The sequence below is a fragment of the Hypanus sabinus genome, chromosome 12 (genome assembly GCF_030144855.1).
Source record: "Hypanus sabinus isolate sHypSab1 chromosome 12, sHypSab1.hap1, whole genome shotgun sequence".
NCBI lineage: Eukaryota > Metazoa > Chordata > Chondrichthyes > Myliobatiformes > Dasyatidae > Hypanus > Hypanus sabinus.
Genome location: NC_082717.1, coordinates 85320849 through 85344681, shown reverse-complemented (window position 1 = coordinate 85344681; position 23833 = coordinate 85320849). Strand labels below are relative to the sequence as shown.

General features: G+C 42.3%; 1 protein-coding gene across 1 annotated transcript in view; it reads left to right on the top strand.

The window, feature by feature from the left end:
* Nucleotides 1–808: 808 nt before the first annotated feature.
* Nucleotides 809–23833, top strand: part of mthfd1l (methylenetetrahydrofolate dehydrogenase (NADP+ dependent) 1 like) — a 162381-nt gene continuing 139356 nt past the window's right edge. The window contains exons 1-3 of the mRNA XM_059986365.1: nucleotides 809–978; nucleotides 12662–12746; nucleotides 16147–16191. Of these exons, the coding sequence (XP_059842348.1) occupies nucleotides 812–978; nucleotides 12662–12746; nucleotides 16147–16191 (297 nt within the window). The 5' untranslated portion in view covers nucleotides 809–811. The remainder of the gene's footprint in view (nucleotides 979–12661; nucleotides 12747–16146; nucleotides 16192–23833) is intronic.

Genomic DNA, 23833 nt, shown 5'->3' with positions numbered 1-23833 from the left:
GAATGTCTGCACCTCACATGGGTGCAACTCACAAAATCGTAAACAAATAGGGTATAAAAAACTGCAAAGTGTAATTCGGCACTCAATCTAGCAGGAGCTGGTTGGGTCCGACTCTGCAGACTCGAAAAATAAAGTTTACCGTTCTGCAAATTGCTGAGACTCAGTGTGTTTCTGACAATTCAGCATGTGATAGGTTCTGTGTAATAAAAAATCAAACAACATTCTAGGCAGAAATACAGTTTTAATGTTAATATTGCACCAGAATGGGCAGCACATGGCTCAGTAAGTAAAAATGGGAAGTTGTGAAGGAAAATGTCCAAGGCAGATTATAATAAGAATTGTCTTTTGAGGTCACTGGTAGTTAGCAAATCTTCTTGAAGAATACTTTAACATTGTTAAAGTCCAAAATAGATTTCCAAGGATACTGAAGTACTGAGTTCTCGGGAGAGATTGATTTGAGTCAGATTTTATTCTTAAGCAGATAATCCAGTCTTCGTCACCAGGGTTATTAATCAAAATCACGCCCCACTCTGCCTAGGGATAGCATAGTCATTATACACATGATACCGAATCATAGCAGCTCCTTCAGTTATATTAACCCTAACTTGAAAATAACTGCTCTAGGTATCTGCTACCGCCTTACCTTCTCTCAGGCCCATCCCTGAGACGAGAGTCAGGCCGGAGGCCGAGGCCGCCTGTGGAAGGGGAGGGGGCGGGAGGCTGCGCCGGGCGCGGTCCCTTTAAGGGGGCGGGGCTGAAGGCGGCCGCGCGAGGCGGCGGCGGCGGCTCACTCAGTTGGAGCGCGCGAGCCATGTGGACGCAGCTGGCGAGGGGCCGTTGCCGGTTACCGGCCGGGGCCGGGCTCGGGCTCGGGGGTCGCGCTGCGCGGCTCACCGCCCTCCGCACCCAGCACGGGGCCGTGGAGGGGTCGGCAGCCGGCCGCCAGCTCCCCTGCACCGACGTGACGAAGAGCATCAGGTAAACCGGATTCCGGGATGCGAGTCACTTGCAATTTTATAGCATCCTCTTCGACAAATTCAGAGAACTCGCCATTAGTTTTCACGGACATTGTGTGTGTGTGTATTTTTTTAATGGCATACACGCTCATGTAAAATGGGAAGTGGGGCAGACGGTTTGGGCACAGGAAGTTCTGAAGGGATGTGTCAGATACTGGGTAATGGTGTTCGGTCACGTTGGCAGACGGTACGTGCGGCTGTGGATTCTGGAGGCAGATATCTTACTTGAAGAAATGCGTATTTACATCCGGCTTAGAGAAGAGGTGGTTAGGATGGTTTGGGGAGAGATCAAGAAGGATGCACGGTGTAGAAGAGGGATTAAACAAGATACGCAAGATAATGCGGTCACTGGAATATTGAACAAAAAGGGTGGTTGAGTGGGACTAAAGTGTAGACTCGCAGGGGTGGCTAACCTTTTACTTTCCATGCATCAATTTTTTCACGCACGAGTTCAAATGCGATTTTTTTGCACGCACGAGTTCTATATTAACATTTTTACAAGAATTGTGAGGGTACAGGAGTTGTATGGCGCGATGGAACTCGTGCGTGAAAAAATTGACGCATGGAATTTAAAAGGTTGGGCCCCACCCCGCCCGGTTGAGGGAAGATACAAAAAAATAAAGAGATGCAGAAGGTGATGGAGGGGCGAGACCAGTTGGTAAATGCCAGGTGCTGAAGGGGGGGGGGGGGGGGTTAGATGATGCTGGGGCAGCAGTGGGGAGAGTGATGTTTAAAGATAAATTAGTGAGTGGTAGGTGAAACAGATGAGGTCAAACTTAGGCAGATGGAGCCAGTTGGTAGGGTGGGATGAATGGGTAGATAGAGATGGGCTGCAAAGTGATGCAGAACCAAAGAAAGAAAGGCTGGCACAGAGGAGACGGGTAGGATATGTCAAGGGAGAAGAAACCCAGGTGAATAGTTGTTTGAATGATGGGCAGGCAGAACCAGGTGAGAGTGAGTGATTGTTGGGGGGGGGGGGGAAGAAATTGACAAAGGTGAACGAGGGGAGAGAGAACCTGGGTGGATCAGGAGGAGTGGGAAAGGATCATAGTGTGTGTAACTTGAAAAATCAATGTTTGTGTTATTTAGTTGTAGGCTGGAATATGAAGTCCTGGTCTCAGTGGTTCCACCCATCACCTTCCAGTCCCTTGCTCCTTCCTCTCTGGAAACAGCTTACCTTTCCTGTGTGCTCTCGGTCCTGATGTTGGGTCTCGTCCTGAAACACTGATAGTCCCTTTGTTCCTTCACCAGCTGAGTTCCTCCAGCAGTTTGTTGATTTAAAAAAAAGACGCATGGAGAGGATTGGCAACAGGTTGTGTGGGGAGAGGAGGAAGGGGTGTGGCAGAGTCATCCATATGGGTTTGAACTGTGGAGTGTGGGTACAGACTAAACAAAGATGAGTGAAAATAGCCCACTGTATATTTCACATCTATTTTTGCTCATGATGTGGAGCTTCGTAGTGCCTTGAAACACTGCCCAAGTTAATTACGTTCTGGTTGCTTGTGTTTGGGGTCAGTAGTGCAGAAGCAACCATGTGTTACTGCTGGTGAGGCTGATTGCTCGTGTGGTTGATGCAGTACCAGTCAGTTGGGTTGTTTTGTTCTATTTGGTAAAATTCTTGAGTGCAGTTGGAGTTAATCTTAGGACAGTAGAGTCACTCTCTTGTTCCTGGTAGATTGGGGAAAGTCTTTGTTGATTTGGCAGCTAAATCGCTCCCCACAACATTCTGCAGCTCTAACCTGCTCTTGTAAATCTGATCCTGTTAACTTTCTGGTTGATGGTACGATCTCAGCAATCATAATGCCACTGCCTTCCAGGGATTGGAGCTGGCCATGGCATGTGAGAGATGAATGTTATTTTGCCTCTTACCAGACCATTTCAGGTCCAGTTCAGTGAAATTGACTGTTGGGCTAATGCCTGAAATTTTAGCCCAGGGTGAAGGAAAGCAGCTGAAGAAGTTAGACTCGCAGCATCACCTTGAGAAATTCCTGCAATGATGAGCTGGAATCAAAATTGAAATTAAAAAAAAGACCAAAATTGGGCCATTGAAGACAGAAACAGGTGAATTTATTATGGGGAACAAGGAAATGGCAGATGAGTTGAACAGGTACTTTGGATCTGTCTTCACTAGCGAAGACACAAACAATCTCCCAGATGTAATAGTGGCCAAAGGAACTAGGGGAATGGATGAACTGAATGAAATTTATATTAGGCAAGAAACGGTGTTGGATAGACTGTTGGGTCTGAAGGCTGATAAGTCCCTGGGACCTGATGGTCTGCATCCCAGGGTACTTAAGGAGGTGGCTCTAGAAATCATGGATGCATTGGTAATCATTTTCCAATGTTCTATAGATTCAGGATCAGTTCCTGTGGATTGGAGGGTGGCTAATGTCCCACTTTTCAAGAAGGGAGGGAGAGAGAAAACGGAATTATAGACAGGTTAGCCTGGTGTCCAGTGGGAAAGATGCTGGAGTCAATTATAAAAGAGGAAATTACGACACGGATAGCAGTAGAAGGATCAGTCTGAGTCAGCATGGATTTATGAAGGGAAAATTATGCTTGACTAACCTTCTGGAGTTTTTTTTTGAGGGTGTAGCTATGAAAATGGACGAGGGGGAGCCAGTGCATGTAGACTTTTCTGGACTTCCAGAAACCTTTTGATAAAGTACCATATAGGAGATTAGTGTGCAAAATTAGGGCACATGGTATTGGGGGCAGAGTACTGACATGGATTGAATATTGGCTGGCTGACAGGAAACAGAGTAGCGATTAATGGGTCCCTTTCGGAATGGCAGGCTGTGACCAGTGGGGTACTGCAAGGTTCTCGGTGCTGGGACAGCAGCTGTTTGCAATATACATTAATGATTTCGATAAGGGATTAAAAGTAACCTTAGCAAATTTGCCGATGACACAAAGCTGGGTGTCAGGAGGATGTTATGAGAATGCAGGGTGACTTGGACAGGCGAGATGAGTGGGCGAATGTATGGCAGATGCAGTTTAATGTGGATAAATGTGAGATTATCCACTTTGGTGGCAAGAACAGGAAGGCAGATTACAATCTAAATGGAGTCAAGTTAGGAAAAGGGAGATCTAGGTATTCTTGTACATCAGTCAATGAAAGCAAGCATACAGGTACAGCAGGCAGTGAAGAAAGCTAATGGCATGCTGGCCTTTATAACAAGAGGAATTGAGTATAGGAGTGAAGAGGTCCTTCTGCAGCTGTACAGGGCCCTGGTGAGACCCCACCTGGAGTATTGTGTACAGTTCTGGTCTCCAAATTTGAGGAAGGGCATTCTTGCTATTGAGGGAGTACAGCGTAGGTTCACAAGGTTAATTCCTGGAATGGCGGGACTGTCATATGTTGAAAGATTGGAGCGACTGGGCTTGTATACACTGGAATTTAGAAGGGTGAGAGGGGATTTGATTGAAACATATAAGGTTATCAAGGGATTGGACACGCTGGAGGCAGGAAGCATGTTCCCGCTGATGAGTGAGTCCAGAACTAGAGGCCACAGTTTAAGAATAAGGGGTAGGCCATTTAGAACAGAGATGCTGAAAAACTTTTTCACCCAGAGAGTGGTGGATATGTGGAATGCTCTGCCCCAGAAGACAATGGAGGCCAAGTCTCTGGATGCTTTCAAGAGAGAGTTAGATAGAGCTCTTATAGATAGCGGGGTCAAGGGATATGGGGAGAGGACAGGGTTAGGGTTAGGGTTAGGGTCTCCCTAATGCGGGAGAGGACAGGAACGGGGTACTGATTGTGTATGATCAGCCATGATCACAGTGAATGGCGGTGCTGGCTAGATGGGCCGATTGGCCTACTACACCTGCTGTCTATTGTCTATTAATTTTATCTTTGTGAGCAGGACATATTTGGGCAGATTTCCATATTGTTGGGTGGTCTGATTGAAACAAATTTGTTGGAAGCCCAGCTAAGTTAATAAGCACAAATGTTAAGCACTACAGCTTGGATCCCATCTTTTTCTACATCCTTGTGTTCTGTACTCTTGCCTGCAAAGGGGTTACCTAGAACAATATAGACCCTTTGGCCCACAATGTTGTGTCGATATTTTAACCTGTTCCAGGTTTGAGCTAACCCTTCACTCCCAGATAGCCTTTCATTTATGTGTCTTAAAACTCCCCAATGTATCTACCTCTACCACTATCCCTGGGCTCCATGCACTAGCCACTCTTTTAAACAAAAATCTCTGATGCCCTTCCCCTCCCGATTTAAAATTATGCCCCCTTGTATTAACCATATTCGCCTTGGGGGGGGGGAGGAGTCTTTTGCTGTCTACTCTAACATGCCTCTTGTCATCTTGTACACTTCAATCAAATCACTTCTCATCCTCTTCACCAAAGAGAAAAGCCCTATCTTGCTCAATTTATCCTCACAAGACATGCTTTCTAATCCAGGCAGCATCCTGGTGAATCTCTGTATTCTCTGTAAAGCTTCCACTGTCCACTATAATGAGGTGACCAGAATTGAATGCAATATTCAAAATGTGGCCTAACCAGAGTTTTATTGAGCTGCAACATTACTGTTAATACTTAACAATTATACACATAGTCAACACTTCAACACCCAGTGAAGGATCACTTTGCCAAGGCGGCAAAGTAGTTTCTTAACTTCAGGATGCTGCTAATCTATAACACATTCTCTGCACTGATTTAACTGCTGGAGAAAAGTGAATGTAGGTGGATGATAAACTGCACCTTGGATGAGAGGAAAATGGGTTTAATGAGGTCCTGGCATGGAAGAGGGAAAGGGAATAAGTTTGGGATTTGGAAAACTAAATTATTACCCTCATCAGGCAGCTGAACCAGCGTGGATATCTTCATTCACCATAAGCACTGAGCCGATCTTTGAACACAATCTATGGACTCGCTTTCAAAAACTCCACAACTCGTGTTCTCGGTATTATCTTTTATTATTTGTGTATTTTTGCATTTTAATACTTTACAATTTTTTGCATATTAGCACCTTTGTAATTTTTCATTGACTGTACTGTACTTTTCTATACTATGAATGCCTGTGTGAAAATGAATCTCGAGATTATTTTGTGACATACTTTGATGATAAATTTACTTTGAACTTTGAGTAAGGATGGTTTAAAAGGGCTTCAGAGGAGTTTAAAGGGTTATGGGGAGGTGGAAAGCTAGCATTCAGGAAATGGGTTAGAGAGGGGAAAAGGGATGAGAGGGTATAAAGGGCCTTAATTTGTGTGCAGAGGGTTAAATGTATTGCTCAGGTTGTCTCTGGGTCACTCCAGTTCTATATGGAGTGGGTACAGGCTTGGACCCCCAGCTAGTGCCTGTTTGTGTGGGAAGACTGTGTAGTGGTAGGGAAGATTGTCTTCCACAGAACACTTCACCCAGTGCCCCAGGCAAGTCAATAAAGAATGGCCACAGGGATAAGTCTTTGGAGTTTGAGAAACAGAATTGGTTCTATTGCAGAGAACAGAGCCACCTAATAGGAACAAGGATTCCTCATTGAGAAAGCATGTTAAGTTGATTGCTGGTTCTTGGCAGTTTCCCCAGCAAGTAATTACCTGATGACTATAGTTCCTTGTATATATTTTTAAAAAATCTACTTCAAAAGCAGTGAATGTTAGCTGTGTTTGCACAGTCTTATTCATGACTCCATTGCAATGACATACTTCTGAAGAGTAATAGGAAGTATGACTAGTAACATGTGATGTTGTACGTGACTAATTGGCACATGATAGTGGCCAGAAGAACAATTTAGTATTTTTGGTTGGCAGTTTAAATGATGGCCAGGATAACTCTTTTCAAAGTGTCTGTGTTCATTTGAGGAAGCATTAGAGCCAGAAAGATCTTGCCTGAAAGATGAGACCTCATTGATTGTGGGGTGCATCAGTCAGCTTGGTTTTTGAACCTCGTGTTTGAATTTTCAGCATCTGCAGATTTCCTCATGTTTGGTTTTTGAAGCTGCTGTCTCCGTGATTGTGTGCTATGCTTTTTCTTTTGTTCTTCTACCACCTATCTGTTGAAAATTGCGATTATGGGAGTGGTTAGCAACAAGATTCAACATATCCTTGAGCACAGTTCCAAAGTTCTCACTGATGTTGTGATGGGGTCCCTTGGTTGGCACATGAACCTGCTAGCTTCTGGCTCAGAGAGCATGTCCAGTTGCGCACGCACACAGGTTATGATGCCTGTAGAGTCAGGCTCAGATGATTTAAACAAATCATCTGGTGATACAGCAAAATATTCTGACAAATATTGACTCTGCCGCTAGAGTTCACTTAAAACGTGCTGACTACTGCTGTGCTTAGTTAAAATCAAAGCTATGGATTAGTGTTTATTGTTCTGGGTGCTTCATTATAGGAAAGTATTTGAACAAAGGAAAGTTTGAAAATTGACCAGAATGATGTTCCACCAAGGTGTTTACAGACAGACATACTTTATTGATCCCGAGGGAAATTGGGTTTTGTTACAGTCGCACCTAGAATAGTGTAGAAATATAGCCAAAAAAACCATAAATAAATAATTAATCATGCCAAGTGGAAATAAGTCCAGGACCAGCCTATTGGCTCAGAGTGTCTGACACTCTGAGGGAGGAGTTGTGAAGTTTGATGGCCACAGGCAGGAATGACTTCCTATGACGCTCAGTGTTGCATCTCGGTGGAATGAGTCTCTGGCTGAACGTACTCCTGTGCCTAACCTGTGCATTATGGAGAAATGGAAGGAAAGATTTTTTCACTGAATTGTAATTTTAGGGGGTGTTGGTGGTAGGGATCAAAAGAGAAAGCTATGGAGAAACATTTAAAATTTGATTTTAAAAGAATTACAAGGATGTTGTTGGGAATGAGTTTTGACACCTGTTCAAGAGTAGAGTGGCTTCCTGTGCTGTAATTTCTGTAACGTTTTGTATCATGTTTGTAACTTTTGAGAGAAACTTGTATTTTTTTGTAAACGGCCTTGAGATTTTTTTTCATTTTAGAACAGAATTAAATCCTTTGTTCTGCTTCATGGAGTCATACAACACAGAAACAGCTCTCTGACCCACTGAATCTGTGCTGGCCATCAACCACCCATTTACGACAGGTCCATTTTATTCTCTCCACGCTTCCCTCAGCTTCCCCAAGATTCGACTACTTGTCAATGATGGGGACAGCACAGACTTATTAAACTATTAACTTAAACGCTGATGGAATATGAGAGGAACAAAGCATCCAAGAGAAACCTTTGTGTTCAAGGGAAAATCTACCGAACTCTCTCCACACAGACATTAGTCATTGTAGGTAATTATTGCTTGGACAGCAATAATAAATGGTGGTTTCTATGTCCTGAGGCCATGCTGTGTCTGCGCACATAGTGGTTAGTGTAATGCTATTACAGCACCAGCAATCTGGGTTCATTTCCTACTGCTGCCTGTAAGGAGCTTGTGTGTTCTCCCATATGACCATGTGGGTTTCCTCCCACAATCCAAAGACGTGCAGGTTAGTTGGTTAATTGGTCTCATGGTTGTAGTTGGGTGATGTTGGCACATTGGGCTGGAAGGTTCCACAAGTCTCTACATCTGAAATCAAAATCGCAGAGTATTGGGACAATGAGCCTCCGTCCATCCCCTTCCCACCTCTACAGATAGCTTTTTCCACATATGCTTATTTTTCTTGTGTATAGTTATTTTAAGCACAATGATAATTTGGGTCTGAGATTGTGCTACTCTTTTGCCAAGAACAGAATTATAATTTCTTCGGATTGAATTTCTTGCTGCCAAGAATAGGGGGTGGGGGGGGGGGGGACCTTGCTCAGAGTTGCTGTGTTGGCTTGGGCTCTGACTCCAGAGCAGCACAACAGTCTGGTCATGTGTGTATCTACAATTTTGGAAGAGTTAGTGCATTTTAAATCAGCTGGGTTGGAAGAAAAGGGGATCAAAAGCTCAAACCAATTCATACCGCTATTATAAAATACATTTGGATAAGTATGCAATAGGAAAGGTTTGGATGGATGCAGGCCAAATATGGACAAATAGGACCAGCTTACTTGGGCATCTTGGTTGGCATGGGCGAGCTAGGCTGAATGGACTCTCTCTCTGTTGTTACTCTTATCATTCTAATATCAATTGATACAAAATGTATATACAGTCGGCCCTCCTTATCTGCGAGTTCCTCATGCGTGAATTCAACCAACTGCGAATTGAGAAATCTGGGAAGTACTCTTCCAGCACTTGTTCTTCGAGTATGTACAGGCATTTTTCCTTGTCATTATTCCCTAAACAATGCAGTATAACAACTATTTACATAGCATTTACGTTGCATTATGTATTATAAGTAATGTAGAGATGATTTAAAGTATACGGGAAGTTGTGCGTAGGTTATCGTGGATTGGGATAAAAAAAATCAGAGGTTCTCTTACTAAATAAGTTGGAACAGCTACATCCAGTATTATTTAGCGTCAGTCAAACGTTTGTCTTAATATTGTCGTGGTTTCTCGTGCCCCACAAACGACCAGGAGACATAGAAGATTCTTCAAGAAGGGTTAAACTTTAATTTGCAAATCAAAGCTGAGACAGTCATTGAGCTAGTCCAGGGGTGGGCAAACTTTTTGACTTGTGGGCCACAAAGGGTTCTAAAATTTGACAGGAGCAGATGGACGGAGTGTTTTGGTAATACACCTCATAAGAGAAAATAAAATATCATGGGATATGTAGAAAACGTGCTTTAATTTCAATTCAAAATGAACAAATGCATTACAACAAAATATCTGTCTTTGAAGTCCTATGGTATTTAGCTATTTATTGAAATGACTTTTAAAACACTGAAAATTAAATGAATAAAATACAGCTTTTTTTAATAGTAACAGTTATTATTTTAAAGCACTGAAAATTCTGTTATCCTTCAAGATATTATCTTAATCACTCTCCTCCTGCCTGTCTTTATTTCAAAAACGGTAGGAGATGCAGGTCTACTTGTCCTGCTCCTTATTCAATTTTCCCCTGTGCCAAAACTCAACAACGACCAGCACAAGGACAGAACAGTGACAGCGCGCCAGTATGCGGAGTGCGTTATTTGATCTGGAGCGCATTTTTTATTTTGAGAACGTACGTGCACCTGCGCACTACTCATGTCCATCACTTAACAGAAATGACATGTAACATGTAAGGCTTATTGAAAAAAATATTTTCAAATGCATTTTTTACATAACACAACGAAGAAACTTATTTTTAATTTCAGTGGGAACAGTGTTGTTGGTCTCCCTTTTTAGCCAGCGCTTCAAAGTCTGGATTTAGTTTTGTTGTGGCGATTCTCAGGATGGATCTGAGGTGTTGGTCAGTTAACTTGGATCTGTGGCTGGCTTTGTTGATGTTCATGACGCTGAACGCCTGTTCACATAAATAGGTCGAGCCGAACAAATAGTAAAGCGCAAATGTGGAGTAATATGCTGCACCTCAACAAAGGTAATTGTGTAGCGGTGTGCTACATGCAGTGCTAAAATTACGACACGGAGTTGGTAACTGCAGTCGAAGAAAAAAACTTTATTCGAAATCCCCAGCCTCACTTTTAAGCCTCCCTCAACCTGCCCCCCGTGGCGCAGAGGCTCCAAAGCTCTGTGCTCGCAAATCTCCCTTAGCCGCAACGCTGGCTAATTGTGAGCCGGTTCGGATGTGCCAGGAAATGGGTCGCCACAAATGTATACAGAGTGCGTCATCTATTGAAAAAACGCCAGAATTGCGGGGAAAAACATTAACAAGGTTTATTAATATAATTTCATCAAGTTCTGCGGGCCGGATTAAAAAGCTTAACGGGCCGCATATGGCCCGCAGGCCGTAGTTTGCCCATGCCTGAGCTAGTCGCTGATTGCCCACCGATCCTTGTCCATAGCATTTTTTATAGCAATCTCCTGGTTTAGTTGCATTAGCATATCCAATCGGTCTACAGTTGCGTATCACAAGTACATCTGCCACTATTGTTTCAACCTATTGACCTAATCATGTTCTAATCTACATCTCTTAGCTACCTCATTAACACCCCATTGTCTTCTACATTCTTAAGATTTCATTCTCCTACTAAATTGGATACATGCATAGCAAACAGCAAGTTCAAAGCTGACTACATAGTTTTGGTTACACAGCAAACAATGCAACTTTTATACTCCAATAATACATAATATATATTTTACCTTTCTATGCATATAAAACATTTAAGAAATGTATGTATTTCAATAATTAAACCACTGTGTTGCTTAGTATTAGTTGTAGCTTTCATCAGGGCAGGGCCTTTCTCACATTGTCCTCTAAAATTGTTAAGACGTTGACCGACTGTAACCTAACGCTTTTCCAATGACTAATTGTGTTTTACCTCTTTTCGATCGTTTTATTATTTCCACTTATTTTCAATCGTGATTTTTTAAATGACAGAAACACTGTGGATTCAGAGCTCCGCCGAGTCCTAAAGACCACTGCTGTGAAAACGGTTAAATAAGGTTCAGGGTTCCACCGGGTCCTAAAGTCCACCACACTGACGGGTTAAATAAGGAACTTGAGCATCCGTACTTTTTGGTATCCGCGATGGGTCCCGGAACCAATCCCCCGTGGATAAGGAGGGTCGACTGTACAGTACTGTGCAAAATTATTAGGCAGCCTAGATTTTTTAATATGGTTTCAGATGGTATGGCTTCCACAGAACCCTGATCTCTACATCATCGAGGCTGTCTGGGAGAGACAGAAACAAGTGAGGGAGCCAAATTCTGCAGAAGAACTGTGGCAAGTTCTCCAAGGTGTTTGGAACAACCTACCAGCTGATTTTCTTATAAAACTAGATGACAGCGTACCTAAGAGAATTGATGCAGTTTTAAAGACAAAGGGTGATAACACAAAATATTAATTTGGTTTAGTTTTGTACTGTTTACTGCTCTTTATTGTAATATTTTTATTGAAACACTCTGGTTCCGTCGGCTGTGCAAGTCTAGGGAATACAATCTCTGGCCCTGCCTAACATGAGATTGAGGTGCAAGCCCACCCCGAAGCCCCCTGTTTGTGTGGATGCTGTGTGATTTGTTACCCTGTTACGAATAAGTACCACGAAATAACAAACTGTACCGCCTACAATCAAATGCTTTAGCTTTATAATTCTTAATTTGACTAAAGGGATAGTAAAGAAAAAGCAAAAAAAGGGCCCATTTTAATGAAAATCTGATGTGCTCAAGTTGGAGCTTACAGTTTCCCCTTTGCTGATCCTCCTTCGATCTCCCAGGGCTTCGTTGAATCATGACCCAGCTCCAGGTTGCCCCTTACAACCTCTTCTCTCTGGCATCTCTTCCCTTCATCTCACCATACCAAAAGACCCAGTTCACACTGGTGTCAGGCACACAACATGAAAGACTCACTCCCTTCTTTGGACAGCTCACATTCCAAAGCACCTGTTATCTCTAACATTAACTCAAACACTGCTTCTACAGAAAAATTGTTATGTTATCAGTGAAACCTTTCCCAGGGTGTTACATTATATTTTGAAACTTTTCATTATTTTTGAAAACATCTTTGCTTTACAGAATTTTTTTTTGCTTGTGCAAAGACTTTAGCACAGTACTGTATCAACTGTCTCTAATATCAAATATTACTGTCTATATCAAATATTGAAATGCAGTATAAATTTTGAATCTCTCCTTTGCCGCAGGCAAATAATTCTGAACTGTAAAGCAGAGTTGGTAGCCTTGAAGAAATATGAACCAGGTTTTCACCCAAGACTGGCCATTGTGCAGGTAAGTTTTGAAGTGCATGGAAAGCCAAATATACCTTGTTGGATTTTCTTTTAATTGGCAATCAGAAAATACTTTCAGTCCTTGCGCTGATATGGACTCATACCTGAAAGAATACTATATTCTGGCCACTTTGCAGTGCCTCTCCCCACTGGTTTATTCGGTCAGTGGCTGGTGAACTTGTTGTGATTCAGCATTTTAACGCGTTTGTTCATTCTCACAGTTAGCTGAAAACTCTGTATCCACTTCCCAACTTGGTTGTCATTGGCTGACTTGATGCGTCACTGCAGAGGGCATGAAGAGGCAACGATATAGGAGTAGAGCTGGGGTAGTGGAACAACCAGACCAGACAAGTGCAACAGTAGTCCATTGCCAAAGGATACCAGTGAGCCAGTTGGATTGTAAAGACAAGATAATCGCTTAATTTTTCTAGATTTTCCTTTCAACTAATACTTAACTAGTAATCAGAAGTAAATTTATGAATAAATTACTACTGCAGTAACATGCAGTATCTGATCACCTGGTAGAAGGTGCAATTTCTTAAGTCTGCCTGTAATTGGATAAGACTATTTAGGAGAAGATTACTAAAATGCAAAACCATTGTTGTATGTTAGTGTTGACTTTAATGATATAGTTGTGATGAGGGCCATCAACTGAGGCATCGTTGGGTCTCAGATTATCTCAGGGTCCAGCCAGTTAAGCATTGGATTTAGATTGGCAGGCATACTCAGCACAGTGGACTCTTCCAAAAGAACATTCAGGAGCTTTTGCTTAAAGTGGGAGAAGTTCAACAGATCAGCAAGTTTTTTTTTGTTGCAATCACTAAACTATAAGTCAAAGTCAAAGTCTCGGGTTTCTTAATTATTCACCAGTATCTGCAGGTCCACTAGGTGGGCAGACGTTGGAAGTGAATAACCTGATAGAACTGTAGTCAGTGGGAATTGAGGGGATTGTTCATTGGCTGGAGTCAAGCCCAGCATATATAGTTGTAGTTGTTCAAGGATATGCATCCTGCACCTAAAGAATTTCTATGCTAATTCTATTTGCCTGCATTAGCCCCATAGTCCTCCTTTTCTATAAAATAACTGTCCAGTTGCCTTTTAAATAATGTAATTGTGTCCACCTTGGCTCCCACCTCTGGCGTTTCATACCGTATAACTACCACTCTCTCTAGAAAAACTTGCACCTCAAATTTTGGAGCTCCTTTGTTAGTACAACAGTGTTTGTAAGGTTAGACTACTCTAGAATGGGGTGTTAAGTGATAAAATTTACACTGCAGAAATACAATGTGATGACCATTAGCTGGACGAAATATTCACCACCCCCTACTCCCCCAGGTCAGTCAATTGCACTTTGCCAGGACAGATCCCTACTTGTCAAAGCTTTCAGACATCTAGGAGGACACCATTGAAGTGAAGGTTAACTGAACCAGTCAAGCACATTAGAGCCACAAAGGGACAACATACTGTGCAAAGAGATTTTTCTCAACTCTCCAAACCTTTCCATCTTCTAAGCAGCCAAATTAGTAGTGTGCTGGAATGCTTTTTCATCTTAGTGCATTTGTAGTGATGTTCTGAGTGTGTACTATCTAAACCAAACTACTCTCATCATTGTCCCTTTATTTCCTCAGCTCCCTATTTCCTATACAGCAATCCTTCATCCATCACTCCATTCCTTTCATTGTGGTACACTCTGTGCCAACCACAAAATATATAGCAGTAACTTGTCAGGGCTTCAGAACACTTGCTCAATCCCAACAACTAGGGCAACAAGAATATTGGGTTCCTGCACCCATTTATTCCCAACAAGTCACACATGTTATCCAAATCCTGGAGCTCTTTGCTCCAATGTGGAAGGAATTGCCGAATAGACCTACAGCCATGCTTGAGTGCCTTTGGGATAGGTATTAAATTCTGCACTGGCACCCGTGTGAATGAATTTCATAAAAATAGTTTTGAACAGTGGTTGGAATTGCATCTGTTAAAGTGTGTGCAGCAAGATCCCGTAAAGGAAATGAGACAATGACCAGATGCCTCTTCATAGTGAATGAAAGATGAGTGTTGGTGAGAGGGGAGTGGGCTGATACTTCTATTGTTAATAATTTGTTATTAGTAAACCTCTTGTTTTCCACTGATGCATCACCCTAAATTTTTTCTGGAAATCTAGAGTTAGACACACCCACAATTTTTATAACCTCAGGAGGAGGGTGTTACACTTTGTGGATGGCACAGTAGAGTTGCTGCCTCCCTGCTCTTATGGCCCACATTTATTGCTGGTCTCCAGTGTTGTCTGTGTGCAATTTGCATGTTTTCTCCCACATCCCAAAGAAATGTTGTGTAGTAAGTTAATTGGAGTAAATAAACGGCCCCTAGCGTGTGGGTGAGTGGGAGGTAATTGGAGTGTGGAGAGATTCAATTGCAGGGAAGATTAGCTGGCGATTGAGATTGCTGTATGTGCCAGATCGAAAGCGGCCAATTTATTCATCAAGTTTATGGCCTGAGAAAGTATTGTGCTGCACCCCATCTTAAAGTTCTTAAAACTTGCTCTGTCTTTCTGGTAAAACTGAAAACTCTAGTTTTGCATTGCTTTGCAATATGACTTCATAATATGTTAGCAAACATTAATTGGCAGTGGACCATAAGGAAATGTTAGGGCAGGTGTCCAAATAGTTGAGGTTTTATGGTGTGTCCTTGTATTTCAAGGTGTGATTGTTGGAATGATTTAAGTCTGAGCAAGGAAGTAGAATTTGGATGCCTGAGGGTGTTGAACTGGAGTTAATAACAAATGCCTCCATTAGAAGGGGATGTTGATGCCTTGTGAGAAGTCTACCAGGGTAGAGAGACAGTGGCAGCAAAGGCACAGAATTGGCTTGAGATACGAGGAATGATATTTGATATTTATCAATGATTGTTAGTACAATGTGTGGTTAGAAAACTGGCTGATGATCACCAAGATTAGACACTAGTAAATAGTGAAGCTGTATTTTCAAGTGGTTGTAGATGGTGGTGGAGTGAGCATAAAGTGTAGTTGATGAACAGTAATAAGAAGAAATGTACCTGAAAAGTTTTTAAAAATCTTTATTGTACTATTTGGGATGTTGTATTTGTGAAGTATAGCAGTTCTATCCTATTAAGTCAAATATGAGCAGGCTGCCACCAACAGCAGTGTAATGTTAATTCATGTGCCAGCAATTACAACCCTGTCTATGTGATGTTTTGTTAAAAAAATCTGATTGCTATTCTCTGCATCTGATTGATCTTCCCATTGTTCCACTCTCCTGTTCTGTAACCATCAAGTAAAATTCTTTTTGACTTTGCCAGGCATATTTTCTGGAGGGTGTTTCGAATGCAAATTCTGTTGGAGCTCCCATTTGCTTAAAAGATGTCTTTTTTTTCCCTTTTAGGCAGGTGATGGTGATATTTCGGATGTGAAGAAGATGGCAGAAGAGGTGAGTTTTCTTACCTTGTAATAGAATAGGCCTGTTGAGAGAGATAAGGTAGCTAGAAGAAGCCTGAGAAGGGATTTTGGAGAGCTAGAAAGGGTCATGAGAAGGCCTTGGTGAAAAGAATTAAGGAAAACTCTCAAGTTATTCTATGTGTATGTGAAGCACAGGAGGATGACTAGAGTGAGGGTGGTATTGGTCAGGGATAAAATGGAAAACATCTCGGGAGTGGGAGGAGGTAGGGGAGATCCTTAATGAATATTTTGCTTCAGTGTTCACCAGTGTGGAAGACCTTGATGGATGTAAGGTCAGTGTAGATATGCTGAAACATGCCAAGGTCAAGAAAAAGGATGTACTGGAACTTTTGAAAAACATTAAGATAGATAAGTCCCCAGGACCAGACAGGATGTTCCCTAGTTACCACAGGAAGCAAAGGAAGAGATTGCTGCACTTTTGGCAATTATCTTTATTTCCTCACTGGCCACAAAACTAGTAGCAGAAGACTGAAGAGTGGCAAATGTTAGTTCTTTGTTGAAAACAGCTGGTAGGGATAATCCTGGGAGTTATAGACTAGTGAGTCTCACTTGCATCAGTGGTAGCCAAACTATTGAAGAAAGTTTTTAGAGACAGGATGCACAAGTATTTGGAGAAACAGTCTAATTAGGGATGTTATGGCTTTGTGAGTGGCTGGTCATGCCTCATGAGCCTGATAGACCATTTGAGGAAGTGACCAAAATTGATGAAGGTAGAGTGATGGATGTGGTGTGTGTGGATTTCAGTAAGATGTTTGACAAATTTCCCCATGTTGCGATCATTCACAAAATCAGGAGGCATGGGTCTAGTGCAGAGGTCGGCAACCTGCGGCTCCGGAGCCATGTGCGGCTCTTTGATCTCTGTGATGCGGCTCCCCGTGGTTTGTTAGCTTTTGAAATGTAATTCGAAATTTGAAGATTATGGTGATCTTGTACAATCTGAAAACTTTGCGGAGACACCGTTTCCTGGCGCATCCGAACCGGCTCACAATTAGCCACCGTTCAGGCTAAGGGAGATAGCCTACGGGGGTTTGTGAGTACGTGTCTTTTGGAGCATCCGCGCCCACAGGGACGGGTTGAGGGAGGCTTTAAAGCAAGGCTGTTTAGTTCGAATAAAGTTACCTTTGACTGCAGTCTTTATTTTAGCGCTGCCTGTAGCACACCACTACAACGTGTTTTTTTATCGCTATTAATATACATCACAACTGCCAATGCCGGACACCCGCCAGTGCGCGCATTCTTTTAATTCTTCGATCCAAGGTAGGCTACCTACGGAGTAACCTTCAACCCAACGTCTTTTTTTCGGAGTTCAAAATGTTTTTGTTGCATGCAGAAATGTAATTTCGTTTTCTCTGCAGGAGTTCATCAATTTCATAAATGCAACAAATTATAGTTTGTTTATACATAGCATAAAGGCAAAAAAAACCCCGTTGTATGCAGTGTTATTTCATTTTGTGGCTCCCAGTGTTTTCTTTTCTGTGGGAAATGGGTCCATATTGGCTCTTTCAGTGGTAAACGTTGCCGACCCCTGGTCTAGTGAAACCTGACAGTGAAGGCAGAAGGTGACAAAGATAAGATTTACCTTTATTTGTCACATGTACATTGAAGCATCCAGTGAAATGCGTTGTTTGTGTAAAATTGAATCAACAAGTATTGTACTGGGCAGCTCAAGTGTCGCCAAGCTTCCACATAGCATGCCCCACAACTCACTGACTCTTGTCTTTGGAATATGGGAGGAAACTGAACACCCAGAGGAAACCCACGAGACCACTAGGAGAATGTAGAAACTTGGAGACAGCAGTGGGAATCGAACCCCTGGTACTGTAGAGCACTGAATTAACCTCTATGCTATGTGCCCCACCCCCATATTGTGCTTGGAGAACTGTGACTAGGATCTGTTCTGGGACCTCTGATTTTTTTTAAAAAATATAAATGATTTGGATGTGCAAGTTTGCAGATGACCTGGAGGTTGGTGGTGTTTTAAATAGTGCAGAAGGTTGTCATGGGTATAATGGAACATTGATAGGATGCAGAGCTGGGCTGAGGAGTGGTGGAGTTCAATGCAGAAAACTATGTGAAGATCAAACTTGAAGGCAGAGTACAAGGTTAATGATAAAATGACTAGCAGTGTAGAGGAGTAGAGGATTCTTGAGTGTCCATGTCAAAAGATCCCTTAAAGTTGTTATGCAGGTTGATAGGGTGGTTAAGAAGGTATATGGTATGCTGGCCTTCATTAATCAGGGTTCTGAGTTCAACAGCCACAAAGTAATGCTGCAGCTCTATAAAACTCTGTTAAGACCATACTCAAAGTACTGTGTTCAGTTCTTCTTGTCTGATAAGAAGGATGTGGAAGGTTTAGAGAGGGTGCAAAGGAGATTTGCCTGGATTAGAGAGCATGTTAATGAGGGAAGGTTCTCTTTGGAGTGAGAGAGGATGAGCAATGACTTGTTAGTGGTGCTTAAGATGATAAGCAGAATATATAGAATGGAATAAAGTAACTAGAGTTCAATGGTTAAGCTGGGAATCTTTGTATTCTGCATACCTGAAAACTATTGGCTAATATGGGAAGATTTAAAATGGCACCAGAAATTTGAATAATTTGAAATAATTTGAATAATTTGAAATAAAGAAATTTGCATTTTCTTTATAAATTGTGAATCTCTTGAGCAAAGTAGAAGGAATGAAACTGCATCCCATGTGTGAAAATGCAAATGCCCCCATTTATTCAGTATGAAGCATTTCCTCTTCATTAACTTATATGGAACTTGCTACTGATGAAGCAGAAACTTGCTTTCTGCAGGAAGTGAAAAGGTGAGGAAAGGGAATGAAGGATGTGCTCAGTCTGAGATTGGGTGAATGGAGTGAGTAAAGTATCTCTGATTTGTTTACACAACTGGTTAAATATTCTGCTAATGATAAATGAGATTCTGTAGATTTTGGAGGAGCTTTGCAAGTCGAGCAGGATCTCAGTTTAGATCTGTCACAGATTGGGGCAGTGCTTTGTCCACCGGCAAAAGGCAGGATCCCCCAGCGGCTGTCTGTTTTGGTATGACTTCCCGTCCCCATTCATACATGTCTGCCCCTGACCTTCTTTACTGCCAGAATGAGGCCAAACTCAGGTTCGATAAGCAACATCTCGTATTCTCTGTGGGTAACCTCCATGAGCATTGATTTCTCCAACTTCTGGTAATCTCTCCCCCTCCTCTACCTCCCCATTCTGGTTACCCTCTCACCAGCTTGTCACCTTCCTCTGAACCTTTCTTCTGTGGTCCATTGTCCTCTGCTGTCAAATTCCCCCTTCTTCAGCCCTTTACACCATCCACCTTTCCCCTCAGTTTCTTACCAGATTTTCTTACCCATCCACCTTTCCCCTCACTTGGTTTCTTGGTTTCACCTATCTCCTGACAGCTTGTGCTCCTTCTCCTTATTCTGGCTTCTGCCCCTTCCTTCCCAGTCTTGATGAAGGACCTTGGCCAGAAACATCTGTAGATGATGCCTGACTTGCTGAGCTCCTTCAGCATTCTGTTTGTTTTTCCCATTTTCTTATGAGTGAGTTTAAAATTAATCGACTCTAGAATTGCAGTCCCATGGCCTTTATTGTAGATGCCTGGCAATCGGTCCGTCAAGAAACCTTTCCCAGGTTCTGTTAAGTTTTTTTGATTCTGAGCACCAGTGCAAGATCCCATAAACTGGAGTGAGATAAAAGTCCAGATTATCTACTGAGAAGATAAAAGAGCCAAACAATAAGACACAAGTGATTGCAGATTATGGAAATTTGGACAACACACAAATAGCTGGAGGAACCTAGTGGGTCAGGCACCATCTATGTTAATAAATGGACAATTGTTGAGTCTTGATGAAGGGGTCTCAACCTGAAACTTGACTGTCCATTTCCTTATGTAGATGCTGCCTGTTGAGTTCTTCCAGCTTTTTGTGTGTAGGGCCAAATTTTCATGGAAGTGGGTGAAGAAGAGGAGCAATCCACCTTAATTCTGACCACAACCTGTGGACTCACTTTCAAGGACTTTACAATCCATGTTCTCAGGATTATTTACATGTATATGTGCACACTTTCTCAGTCTTTGTAGTTTTTCATTGATTCTTTTGCACTTCTCTGTTCTACTGTGGATGCCTGTAAGCAAATAAATCAAGGTGGTGACATGTACGTACATCGATAATAAATTTACTTTGTAATTTGTATTTTGAAATGAGGGCTGTGGAGAGTTTTATAGATTGGAACTAATGAGCTATATTGACTTTTAAAAGAAACTTGGTGTACCAGCCTTGTGTACTTAGACATGCATGGTTTAATCTTTGACACAAGCATACTGTATGCTACTGGCAGGAACAACCAAGTAGTGGAACCGACATTTCTCTGTTCCAGACAGGCAGTTACCCCACCCGTTGTGGTGATGGACTCAGAGTCATAGAAAAGTGCATCACAGAAACAGGCCCTTCAGCCCATCTATTCCATGCCAAACCATTTATACCTCCATACCCCTACCATCCATGTACTTATCCAAATTTCTCTTAAAAGTTGAAATCGAGCTTGCATGCACCACTTGTGGGGGCAGCTTGTTCCACACTCTTGTGACTCTTTGAGTGAAGAAATTTCTCATGTTCCCCTTAAATTTTTCACCCTTAACCTCTGGTTGTAGTCCCATCCAAAATCAGTGGAAAAAGCCTGCTTGCGTTTACCCTGTCTAAAGCCCTCATAATTTTGTATAGCTCTATCAAATCTTCTTTCAGTCTTTTGTGTTCCAAGGAATAAAGTCCTAACTTATTGAATCTTTCCTCAAACTCGGGTCCTGTAGACCTGGCAGCATCCCTGTTAATTTTCTTTGTACTCTTTCATTTTATTTACATCTTTCCTGTAGGTAGGTGACCAAAACGGGGCACAATTCTGCTAATAAAGCCTCACCAAGGTCTTACACAACTTCAACATAACATTCCATCTCCTGTACTCAATACTTTGATTTATGAAGGCCAGTGTGCCAAATGCTTTTGACCTCATCTCCCTGTTATGTATCTGTATTTCCAGATCCCTTTATTCTTCCACACACCTCTGTGCCCTGCAGTTCACTGTTAAGACTCGGACACATTTCTTCTTGTGTTCTATGTGATGTTTAATTTGCACCTAGTTAATGTCGCAGTAATGTCCCAGGCACTATAGGGAAAATCAAAAATTGATTCTAAATTGACGTGGATTTGTTCTTTCACCAGCCACTAGATGGCATGTACTGATAGGAAGTTGCAGTGATTTAGACGGTGGTTGCAAGTTGCCAGAAGGATAAAAATACAGTGGATTCCGGTTAATTGGAACACAGGTTAATTTGGGACAGCTCTTAAAGAAAAAAAAACCAAATCGAGAAAATAGCTAGGATTCCCTTGTTTTATTTGGGGCAATATGCCACTTCTTGGGCAAGAGACTGTTGCCAAACATTTCTAATTAGCGTCAGTTGCATGCATTATGTGTGGCCATTAAGCACTACACCCCTGCTTGGAGCAGATAGGTTTTAAATAATATCTGTTTGTGTTCAAAAAGTAGTTACTGATGGTTGGTGAAAAATAAGCAGGAAGATAATTTAGAATGGGTTTGCTCACTGCTGTTTCAAGCCAGAAATGGATGGGAGTGAAAATGAAACAATTTCACCACTTCAGGTTGGGAACTATGACAAATTTGAAGGTATTGACAGTCATCTTGAATGTTACCTTTGGTTCCCCCACCCCAACATCCAGATACTCGGCTCTCACCTGTGGCTCCACCCCAGTACACTGTATTGATAGTCAGGTTAAACCAGGCAAGGGTAGCTGGCAAGTTTCATACCTGGGAGACAGGAGCATGCCTGTCCTAGTATGTGACGTCAGCTTTGGCAGACTGGACGGATGAGATCTACAATCAGGTCCAAGGGCCAGGAAGGGCAGTGCTAAATGGAGAGCGAAGGTCATGGTCATCCACTGCAACCAGGGAAGACCCCAGTTATGATGACTGCTTATCCCACTGTACCCAGACTTCCAATGTCAAAGGACTGGAGCTGCCCTAGTGCAATGGCTTTTCCACTTTAAAAATTCTGCCGCACAGGTTTCTTGTTGTCGTCAGATATGACAGGCAGCAACCAGTGGTATTAGTGGAGTTTTAATTTGTTCTTTTTAAAAATTAAATATATAATTTGTTACTCAAATAGTTTGCCTTTTTTTTTATATACCTTTTTTAACTAATTGGGGCAGCTGCTCAACTGGGCCAAAGTGTACTGGTCCTGATGTGTCCCAATTAACTGGAATCCACTGTACCTGATTTTTATGAAGACAAATGAGATACAAAAGGAAAATAAAGCAGGTTTGTTGAGTTGAACCAAAATTTAGAATATGTTTGGGTGAAGAATGTAAGGATTACCAAATCATATGATGCAAAGTGATGGATGTTGCCTTCTTGAGGCAGTGCCACTTATAGATACTAATGTTGGGGAGGGATGTGTACATGATGTCTTGGGCAGAGTCCACTTTTCTCTGCAGCTTTTTGTGTTCACGTGTTCAAATTGCCAGTCAGGATACTTTAGCCATCTGTAGAAGTTTGTTAGTACTTCATGACAAACCAAGTCTCCTAAATGGATAAAGATGCTGGCATTTGAGCGAGCAGGTAAGTGGACATGAGGCTAGGTTTAGATCAGCCACGTGATCTCCTGGACCAGTTTTCGATAGCCTGGATGGGTCGGAGAGGAATTTTCCAGATTTTTTCTCCTCAATTGGCAAATCGTTTTTTCCCCCCCGGGTGATCACATGAGTTTGGGCGGGATGAATAATAAAATAAAATGGGTGGCATGGTGCCCTGTTGGTTGGCACTGTTGCCTTGTGGGATTCGGTGAAAACTAGAGTTAAGATTGGATCAGCCATGATCTTGTTGAATGGCGGAGCAGGCTTGAGGGGCCGATTGGCCTACTGCTGCTCCTATCTCTTATGTTCTTATGTTATGTGCTGTGCCCAGGGTAAAAATTGAAAGCTGCTGACTCTCCATCGATATTCCCCAGGGAGCATTAGTGCAGGGTGTGGGATTAGCAGTGTCTGTTTCAGGATGATAAATCTTCTGTGTCTCCTACTCTGAGGACTGAATTCTCATCTTTTGAGTACAGTAAAACTTTGATAATCCAAAATTAAAACCAAAGAACTAATTGTCAATTGCAGGGGAAACGAGCCAGTCCTCTTTAGGGAATCGGAGGTTGAGAGGATCAGTAGCTTAAAATTCTTTAGTGCTATCACATTGGAGGATTTGTCCTGGGGCCAGCATGCAAGTGCCATCGCAAAGGGGACACAACAGTGCCTCTACATTCTTACAAATTGTGTAAATTCGGGATGTCACCAAACATGTTGACAAACTTTTATGGATGCACAGTGGAGAGCATCCATCATGGCCTGGTATGGAAACATCAATGCCCAGGAATAGAACAGTCTACTGAAATGGTTGACGCAGCCTAGGCCATCACAGGCAAAGACTAATGTACTATTAAATGCTTTACATAGAGAGTTGCCACAAGAAAACAGCATCCATCATCCGGAACCCCTACCATCCAGACCGTGCTCTCCCTTCTCATTGCTACCATTGGGCAGGAGCCTTAGGTTCT